We start from the raw sequence: 10861 nt of genomic DNA on the forward strand, positions 1-10861 counted from the left end.
CCAGAGAGCCCAGGGACACACAGCTGATACCACATCATTTCTTGAGGTGGTCAGCCTAAACTGCCCCCATCCTCCCAGCAAGCCCTCATTTCTCTGGGCCCATTCTGTCTGCCAAGCTTTTGCCACTCCCATTCCCCACCTATTTTCCCTCTGGCCCTCTGCCCATGTCTGGGCATCAGAGGATTATTTCTTGGCTGTGTGGTTAGTCCCTGGGCAGCTGCCACCATGCTGTTTGGTATTTGAGATCCCATCAGCAAAACTCACTAACAAGCATATAATTATAGGCCACTGCCCCACAAAACCACACTGTGTCATCACCAGGAAGCACCACTGTTCACAGGCCCAGGAAGCACCTCAGAAAGAGGAAGCAAACATCACAGGGCCTGACATCCCAGCAGCTGAGGAGGCTGAGACAGGAGGATCGCAAATTCAAAACCAGCCTCAGCAATGCAACTCAGTGAGAAGCTGTCTCTAAATAAAATACAAAATAGGGCTGGGGACGTGGCTCAGTGGTTGAGTGCCCTTGAGTTCAATCCCCAGAACAAAAACTACAGCAACAACAACAACAACAAAAAACAAACAAAAAACCCCACACCAAGATCCAAGTTCAAATATGTGAGGGTAACTGCCCAAGGCTATGCAGCTAACCAGAGGCAGAAACTAGAGCCATATTCACAAATACAATGAACCCAAGATGAAAGGTAAGAAAAGCCTCTAAGCAACCAAAATGAAGTCTGCTACACAGTAGTCTTCTGGGCCTCTCCACAGATTTGTCAAAACACAGGCAACCCCTAGGAGAAATGCTCCTGAAACAAACAGATGCCATTAAGTACCAAGGATCTTTATTTATTCTCAGTTCTGAAATGGAGTCTGTGACTCAGATAATATGCCACTATTTGAAAATAAAAGGTCCCACCAGCCCCAGTCTTCCCAAATCTTTAGTCACAAGATCACACTTCATTTACCGCACAAGACAATCAAGCTGAAGAATTAAGGAGGTACACTGAAGATAAAAGCAAAAAAGGAATCATCTTACAAGCAGATCATCCCAGTTACTTAAAAAGTTAAGTTTCAGATTAATTTACACAGTAGTGACAAAACTATTTAGTCTCAGTGAAAACGAAGACAGTCATACCATTTAGAAAAGATCAATTCAGAAATACTAATTCAGGCAAGCATGCAGAATTCAGAATATTAAAAAAAAAAAAAAAATGCAAGGCCTGGCTGCACAAATACACTCAGGTGAATTGCAAACTGAAAGGGACCCTTGAGGGATCAGCAGACCAGTCTCTCCTTCTATGAATGAGGAAAGTGAGCAGACATGTACTGGCAAAGCTCATGTGGCGACACCAGGTGCACACAGATCTAACTCCTGGTGCCACCTGCAACCCCATATACTTAAAATAAGGATATAATACCCAGAACACAGAAGCCCACTGATTTAAATAAAAGATTTTAGGACTGATACACAGGGAGGAGGTCAAGTTAACACAGCACAGTAGCACACCTCACGTTTCAGAGATGAAATGATCTCTCAAAGACTTAATGCTTCATTTTCATAAACAATAAAGTTTCTATCCAATTTTCTGATTTATAGTAAAATGTACTAGCTTAAAAAATGTGCACTCTTCACACTTTTTTGCCTAACTTTAAAAACTGAGAACTGGCTGTTTTTTAGCCCAAGAAACCTATGCCATGCATACACTTTAACTGCATGTCTTAGGAATACATAAAATCTGTGATATTTTGGTAATTTATAGTGTATTTATAAAATGAAAAGCTCTATCAAAATACACTTTTCACTGGGAAAAATAAATAAAACAAATGAATGGATCTACACAAAGCAAACAATAACTTTGGTAGACTTCAGTGTAGGACAGTCTATAACAAACGCATTTGCCCTTATTCCCCCGGAGCTGCTCATCTTCCAAGTTAACAATTTTTAACATTTTTTATCTGAGATTTTATTATGTTGACATTTGTTTCTCATTCCACATCATCTTCAGCCAAGCTCTGAGCACTCACAATTCTCTGAAAGAAAAATAAAAATTCAATTTTTGAGTGTCATAAGCATTTTAATCCAGATCCCAAAGTCCAACATAAAATGCTTTGTATTCAAATAAAAAATGGTACTGAATTTCATCTATTCTGATATTTACTTCAACATTTAACACTTTATACATTGCTATCATCTAAGAAAATGATTATTACCACGAACAAATGTAGCACAGTATGGGACTAGCAATCATGTACCGTAAACAAATAGGGATTTTTAGTTTACACTCCCATACAACCTAAGAATAGTGATTAGTGCTTTCAATCATTTTCTGCTCCAAACATTTCCATTTATGGCTCACCGCTATTACAGGAAGGAACACAGCATTCTGCAAACATTTCCACATAACATTTAGACAGCTGAACTGAGTAGAGGAGGACATTTCTACAGAGGGGAATTTAGGTTTCATCCTGAACTGACATTTCAAAAGACACTACCCTCAGGTCAAAGTACTGTCATGCTGCTGTTATAGTTTGGATAGGTTCGTGTGTTGGAAACTTGTTCCCTGGTGTGGTACTACTTAAGTCAGTGGGGTACCACCCTCTAGAGTGATTAGAGTTTCCACAAGTCCCAGTTAGTTCCTGTTACAGGAACTAACCTGGCACCTCCCGGCTTCCTTGCTTCTTCACTGGCACATATGCCCCTTCTGCACATGGTTGGCTCCCTTCCTGCTTCTCTACCTTGTGACAAAGGCAGAGGGCCCTGGTCAACACTGGAACTGTGCTGTTTGACTTTCCCAGCAAATAAAACTGTTAGCCAACAAACTTCTTTATACATTATCCAACACTGCATATTTTGTTATAGCAACAGCAGGTAGACTAAGACAGCTGCCCCTCAACAATATATAACATCAAAGAGAAATCTAATACAGATATAATAGAACTACATTAGTTTAAGTTTAAAAGATTTAGATCAGATTTTTGGTTTTCCAATTCTTTTCTTCAAATCTTCGAGACTTAGTTTTTCAGTCCTTTTCCAATGTAAAAACCAGTCTGAAGGGGCTAGAGACATGGCTCAGTGGCAGTATGTTTATCTAACACACACTAGGTTTGATCCTTAGGACCAAACAACAAGACAGTCTGAAAAATTGGTCAGTTAGTAACTATAAAATTCTGTGAAAACTACCCATCATCACCAATTTTTAATCACAATGACTTTGGAAGTCAACATATAGATCAGACAGACATGCTATGCCAAAAAGTAGATTTATTTGGGTTTCTTAGAAAGAACTCAAAATGAACAGAATTTGTTTTAATGAAGTCTTAAGTTATACATTAACCTTTTAAATAAATGGCATTTTGTACTTGAATAGGAATCTGGAGATGTAGTCAAATAGCTCCAAACTCAAAGCCATCTTAGCAGAAACAGAGGTAAAGTGTTTAGACAAGAGAGGCCAGGAATCTATACTCCTCTATGCCCAGAACCAAGCCACCTAACAGAAGGCATGATGTCCCAGAAGAGCAGGCAGAAAACAAATTTTATAAAATAGCTAAGAGTAGCCTTTGGGGACTCAAATACCAAGGCCTAAAATGACTAACACTAAGAAATACATTTCTTGACTCACGTCTAGGGTACGGACATTTGAAGTTTACACCTGAGGGAAGACAATGTCAAGCACTGGTATCACAAGTATTAGACATTTGCTAGGCTCATTTAAAACACATCCCTTTACATTCAATTCTCAGATCCCACTCACTTATTTCATGACACCCCAATTTTTACCTGACTAATTGTTGGGAGCTTAGTCAGAAGCATCTGGAACACTGGTGGTGGAAGAGTTTGCTGTAACACTTGCAGCAACTGCTGTGGCTGTCCACAAACAGCAATTGCGTTTGTCAGATGGTCCACACCTTTCTCATATTCACCTGCAAAATTTACACAAAATTATATGCAACCTAAATTTGGGCTTTTGTCAAAAATTCAACTTTTCACTCAGTCTCTCAGTGGTGCTAACCAAAAACACTGTGCAAGTAAAAAATTAGGAATAATCTATAGGGCATCCATATTAACTGAATATTATGAAGTAAAAAGAATGAGTCACATTATATGTACTAATGTGGAAATCTGCACAATACACAAAACAGGGAAATTAAATATTGAAATATCCAAATACATTACTATTCACATTTCTAAAATACTTCTGAAAGATTACATAAGAAATTGCTAACAATGGAACATTAAAGAGAGAAGTAGAAGATTAGAGGCTTAAGTGAAAAGGGAGACCAAATTTCACTTCAAACCAACCCTTTTGACAATTTGAATGTTACCCCATAAAAAGAAAAAAATCTCAAATGATACTATATTAGGAAAAATGGTCACAATGAAAGCATGACAAGCAGCAGGTTAAAAAAAAAAACCCATTATCTCATTATCTCTTGGTAGAATTTATTTTCATTTCTCTGTGAATTTCTTTCAACAGACATTTATAAATAACTTTCAAAAAGTTCAACAAAGGTTGTTTTTGAAGATTTTCATTCAATAAATACTAAGTACTTGTCATGTGGTCCTTGTTCTCAGTTAATTGTTTTAACTCCAAAGAACTGTTAACAAATTTTCTGAACAATACCTTGACTTTATTAAAGTTGTTTCAAATTAAGTACTTTATATAGGAATTTCAATGAAGAAAATTATTTAAGAGTTATCTTTCAGGAAAAAAAAATGATCTCTTTTGTATTCTTTGGGGGAAAAAAGATAGTTGGGGTTCATTTCTCCAGGTATTGCTCATGTTTCTTAACTTCTCAATGGAGACATTTACTGCCTTTGCTCCAGATGAAGAATGTCTGCACAGTGAACAACCTTAGATTTTGGAGCAAGGGTAGGTTTGCATAGTATCTAGTATCACATCATTCATGTTGAGGAAAAGGGCAAATATACTCATGACTACCTCTTAGAAAAGACTCGGGTACTCTAAATTCAGGACTCCTCTCCTATATGCAACCCACCATGCAGTCCATTAGGAATAGGTGTTGAGCCGCTGCGCCTGGTGTTCTTAAGTGATTTTTATGAACAAGTTCACATCACTACTTTACTAATGTACTATATCAATCATTTTACAAGGAATTTGCTTCAGGTTATTAAGCCCAGGGGGCCCCTTTACTCCACAATCCTGCTAATGTTTCTGAACTTTCTCCTTAATCCAAGGACAGCACAAACGTTAAACCAATTCAGATTTATTCTAAACCACGTTGACAATGACATGAGAAGGTGTACTATAAAACAGATTAAGGGTACTACAAAAACAGTTGTATTTTGAGCCTTTACACAAAGGTAATAACTGTTTTGGACCGTCTCTACCAGTCTGGGGCGCTCCCCCCAACCACGCTCCATACAATGGCCAATCTTCTTCTACCATATTATACACTCACACAAGCTTGAGGGGACTATGCATGTTTCAGGTTCCACCATCAGACTCCATGTGCACAACCCTATAAACTAAGTACAAGCATGGGTATCATGACTGTCACTCTTGATGTTCTTCCTTTAAGAAATATTATAGTTGTAGATGAATGCAGCACTTTTATTTTTATGTGGTGCTGAGGACCTAACCCAGTGCCTCACATGTGCTAGGCAAGTGCTCTACTACTGAGCCACAACCCCAGCTCTGTGATGTTCCTTTATTTGGTCCTGAATCTGGTAATATTATGGTGTTTCTTATTCTACAGTCTGAGCAGCTGAGAAATCTTTAGGTCCAAGTCTGAGGTATCTGATGGTATCTGCATATAAATAAAGGGTTTCTTCAAGGACACTGTTAACCTCTCAACTACGATCAGAAACAGCTCTCTCTCTCCTGCTAATGTGGAAATTATAGATGTGTCATCTACGCACTGAGGATACCTTCCGATTATGCTGACCATTGTTGCTGGGTTGCACGTAGCCACCATCTTAACCTGCTATAAATGATGCACATCACAAGAGAACCAACTCAGGTTTGTGCACTGATCCATATAATGGTTGGTACAGTTGTGGGTGGTAAGATAGGCTGATTCACTCAGTTCCTCCTTCTGAATAGATAACCTTAGGGCCTTAAATCTCTTCTGAACCAGCCTTGGAAATAATCTTTTCTATGGATCCAACATTGCTGAATGGTGTATTCAAGACATATAAGTAAGTCAATGTTATATTTCAATACAACATAAATCAAAATAATATAACATAAGTCTATAAGTCAACTTCAGCTTCCTTCCTGTATAAAGTGGATATTGTTACTACTTTTGCTAACTGGATAACCAGATTAAAAGTGAAATCTACAACTCCAACAGCATCAAAAGCACCATATATCTATTACACAGCACAGATCAAACCCAATATTAGAGGACCACAGTAGCAGTGCCATTTGAGATTAAGTATTGTGTTAGGGGAATGTTCTTTCCCTTTTACCAATGCCTGGGTCCTCTTTCTCTCGCTGTTGGGGAAATTAAAGCACATGGTCCATAAGGGACCTGGAAATATTTCTTGACTGGCATCTATCTCACAGTCATACTTAAAACATTTGATAGGTTTTCCTACTCACTTTTTAAAAATTTTACTGCAACCACTCCACCACTGAGTTACAACCCCAGCCCCTACTCACTTGTTTTTGTTTAATCTTTTTTTTTTTTTTTTGTAGAAGGACAGAATGCCTTTATTTTATTTTTGCTACAGCCCCAGCCCCTATTCACTTGTTTTTAATCATTCCTAATTTGTTGTCAATCTGAATATAGTGGTTAGACAATCCATGACTCTCCTCCTTCCTCAATCTCCCGAGTTGCTGGGATTATAACCATGTGCCACCATGCCCAACTCAAAGCACCTCTTAATACTACTGATAGAATAAATGGGGCACAAGGTAATGAAAAGCTTTAATTCTGGATCAGATTATTGACTGGTTCTGAAATAAAGAGTTTTGAATTTACCATGTGACCTCAAGGTAAATTAACTTTCTCTAGGACTAAGATTAGCCATTCCTTCCCTTATATACTGGAAAAGACCTCAAGATTAGATGGGAGAATTAAGAAACACATTCCTGGGTGGGAGGGGAAGGGAGAGGGCATGGGATTAGCAACTATGGTGGAATGTGATGGACATTATTATCCAAAGTACATGTATAAAGAGATGAATTGGTGTGAATATACTTCATATACAACCAGAGATATGAAAAATTGAGCTCTATGTATACTAAGAATTATATTGCATTCTGCTGTCACATATAAATTAGAGAAATACATTCCTAACTTTCCTTCCTTCTGTTATTATTTATACTGCACTGTGGCTATTTACTCTAAAAGGCTCAAAAATAACCTCACTGTAAAGATTACTTATTATATCCTCTATATAAAATGATGGAACAAGTAACTAACTTAAAATACATGATGGACAATGATAACCCACAAGGAATATTTCTTCCCGGAGTCAATCTTATAAAATGATCCTCACATTATTAAGTACCTGAAACCCCATCTTGAAACGTTTAGAATTCCTTTTTCCTAAAACAGCCAAACTACACAAGCAAACCCCCTTTCCATTATAAGTTTACATTGGTGTAAAGACTTTCTGTCTAGTTCCTCCATCTTCAGTGACTATCACCTTGAGCTAGCAGCTCTTCACCGAGTTGTATTTCTTCAAGGAAGAACTTCTGAACAGCTTCAGCATCTTTAAGGTCCGGTAACTGTTTGGAAACAGAATATTTAGTAAGTGATACCAAAATTAAATCCCAAGGATATAACCCATACACAGAAAAATAAAAAGACTTCTTCCCCCAAAACTCCTAAATAACAACAAATGAAAGAAAAACATTTATTGATCAAATTGGTATCTGAATAGTTCTTAGTTCTTAACCAGAACAAATGCTCAACATCATATAGTTCACGGTGGTGCATGCCTGTAATCCCAGCTATTCAGGACACTGAAGTAGAGGGTCACAAGTTCCAAGCCAATTTGGACACTACAGTGAGAACCTGACCCTGAGCTCAAACCCCAATACCTCAGGAAGAAATAAAAAGGAAAGCTTTGAATCAAACATAAAAAATGAAGGGTACAAATACCTACACCATCTATATACTTTGCTCTTTATGCTGAGCTAGTCTTTTTTTTTTTTTTTGCAGTTACAAACAACTATAAGCAGCTTTTAAAATAAGTTTGAATTTCTGTTTTTATTTCATAGATTATACATTACCACATTAAATGACTATAATAGACAATTCCACTAGATATAAAAAAATATTTCAGAAAACGGAGGTATTGACTTTCCAAGCATACAGTAAATATTTGATTATATTCCAGCATCTAAAAACACATTAATGGGACTGGGGAAGTAGCTCAGTGGAAGAGCCACTACTTGGCATGGGTAAAGACCAGATTTCATCCCCAACAACACACATAAACCAAGACCCAAAACAGAACCCCATATGTTTATTCTCTTATATCCACACAATGAACATATCACATGTGTCAGAAAGGTAATTTGGACATGTAGATAAACCTATGTAGTCAGTAAAAATAATCATAGATTTGAACATTAAAAATAACAGATTTACATACAACAAGGTTAAAACTAGTCAGGGCATTGGGATTCTGGATCAGTGTGAATAATCTTGAATAAGCAGCTGAGAACACTTTAATCCCCCCCTTTAAAAAAAAGACATTTATTTATTTACTTATTTATTTACCTACCTACCTACCTATTTATTCATCTATCTATCCTTTCTTTTATGTGGTGTTGAGGATCGAACCAGGGCCTCACACATGCTAGACAAGCACTGTACCACTGAGCCACACAACCCCAGCTAATACTTTTAACCTTCTGGTGAAAATATCTTTTGGAGACTATCATCTGATTGCCTCAAACTACTCCCTTGTTTAGTAGCTACATGCTGTTACTGCCAACAGAGAACTAGATGACCTACAGTTAAACTAAGTTATTCACCCATTCACAAACTACATTTAAAACAGAAAATAAATGTCCAACATCAACTAGCTTTCTCAAAACCAGAAGCAGATTTTTAGATAATATTTCAATAAAAAATAAAATGCATGGGTCTGGGTCTGTGGCTCAGTGGTAGAGCACTTGCCTAGCATGTGTGAGGCACCAGGTTCAATTCTCAGAACCACATATAAATAAATAATTTATTAGATTTAACAGTAAAAGTCCATTGACAACTAAACAATATTAATAAAAAAGAATAAAATACATAACATAATCTAAACAAAAATCAGACTTGAGTATTACCTTGGAAAGCCCAGCTCTCTCCTTGGCAAGCTTCTGTTTCTTTCTTCCTACAAGAAATGTTATGTACATATTTTCATTTGCCATTATCAAAATGAGAATCAAAGTAAGTCTGATTGTGGTGGCAGTCATTAATACTATTTGCAAAACATGGGTGACGTTAAAATCTCAGCTTCCCTGGACTCCTTGTGATCTGTCAGGGACACATAAATAGTTCTGGTCAGTAAGCCTTCTTCCTCTAGGTTATCAAGCCAAACAATTCAGAGGATGAAGACTGCTCTAACAGCTGAATCTCAACAGAGCTAACATGGAACAGAAGCAAGAATTAGGCAACAGGTTCTTATACTACTGAAATCTTAAGTACTGCTACCTAGTTAAGGAGAATAAAGGCCTCTGTCTAGATTGTCTAATTTGAATTATACTATTAAATATCTGGAAAAGTAATAACTATTAAAAACCACTATGACAGGGCCAATAATCACGTGGCATAACTAATACTGCTTATTAGCTAGAGAAACTTAGGGAAAGTAAATCTCTTAACTCTCCAACAACAAAGCCTATCTAACCTTATAGGAATAGAGAAACAAAAGCCATAAAACAAGCAACATCACCTGAATACTTAGTGTCAGTAAATGCCTGAAGAAGTATCCTGTTTGCATAAATCTAGACATGGTTAATTTACAATGGACTACTCTGTGAGTACACTCTTTTCTGATCCTATCCCTACAAACAAAGTAGATTTAATCATACCAGTATCCCTTGCCAACTCTAGTCCCTCATAATACACAAAGTGCTGCCACTTTAAGGCGAATTAAAAAACAATTCTGGGGCTGGGGATGTGGCTCAAGCGGTAGCGAGCTTGCCTGGCAGGCGTGCGGCCCGGGTTCGATCCTCAGCACCACATACAAACAAAGATGTTGTGTCCGCCGAAAACTAAAAAATAAATAATAAATAATTCTCTCTCTCTCTCTCTCTCTAAAAAAAAAAAAAAACAATTCTAACCATTTCAACACAAAAATATAAGTTGACTTTACATAAAGACTACCAATTTTTCTTATATACTACCTTTACTAAAGTGTTCATCACTGCATGACTAAGTGTGAAAAACAAACACAGAACATAATTCTACCCTTTATCTGCTTAAGGGTTTTGGCCCTCTTCAGGCAGAGAACAACCAATGATAACAGAAAAGACTACCTAACAGGTAGACATGTACAGATTGGCCCTGCACTGGAAGGGGAGCAGTAAGACTAGAAGACTGTAGGTACTGGGGATTGAACCCAGAAGTGCTATACCACAGAGATACATTCCCAGCCCTTTTTCATTTTTTGAGATGGGGTCTTGCTGAATTACTAAGGGTTTTACTAAATTGCTAAGGCTGGTCTCCAACTTGCAATCTTCCTGCCTCAGATTCCAGGGTCACTGTACACCAACATGCCTGGTCTAAATACAAATGAGAAAATTTTCCAAGGTCACTAGTAAGCAATCAAGCTGAACTTCAGAGCACATGTCCTCAAACATGATTCTATTTTGCCTCTCTACTCAACAGCATAAAGCAGTAAAGACATACCCGTAAAAAAAAAAAAAAAAAAAAAAAAAAAAAA

General features: G+C 37.3%; 1 protein-coding gene across 1 annotated transcript in view; it reads right to left on the reverse strand.

The window, feature by feature from the left end:
- Positions 1-820: 820 nt before the first annotated feature.
- The window catches only part of Tomm20 (translocase of outer mitochondrial membrane 20), a 12809-nt gene continuing 2768 nt past the window's right edge, over positions 821-10861 (reverse strand). The window contains exons 2-5 of the mRNA XM_015504337.2: positions 9261-9307; positions 7619-7700; positions 3779-3921; positions 821-2031 (exon numbers count right to left, since the gene is read on the reverse strand). Coding sequence (XP_015359823.1) covers positions 1987-2031; positions 3779-3921; positions 7619-7700; positions 9261-9307 — 317 coding nt within the window. The 3' untranslated portion in view covers positions 821-1986. The remainder of the gene's footprint in view (positions 2032-3778; positions 3922-7618; positions 7701-9260; positions 9308-10861) is intronic.

The sequence above is a fragment of the Marmota marmota genome, unplaced genomic scaffold (assembly GCF_001458135.2).
Source record: "Marmota marmota marmota unplaced genomic scaffold, marMar, whole genome shotgun sequence".
NCBI classification, from domain to species: domain Eukaryota; kingdom Metazoa; phylum Chordata; class Mammalia; order Rodentia; family Sciuridae; genus Marmota; species Marmota marmota.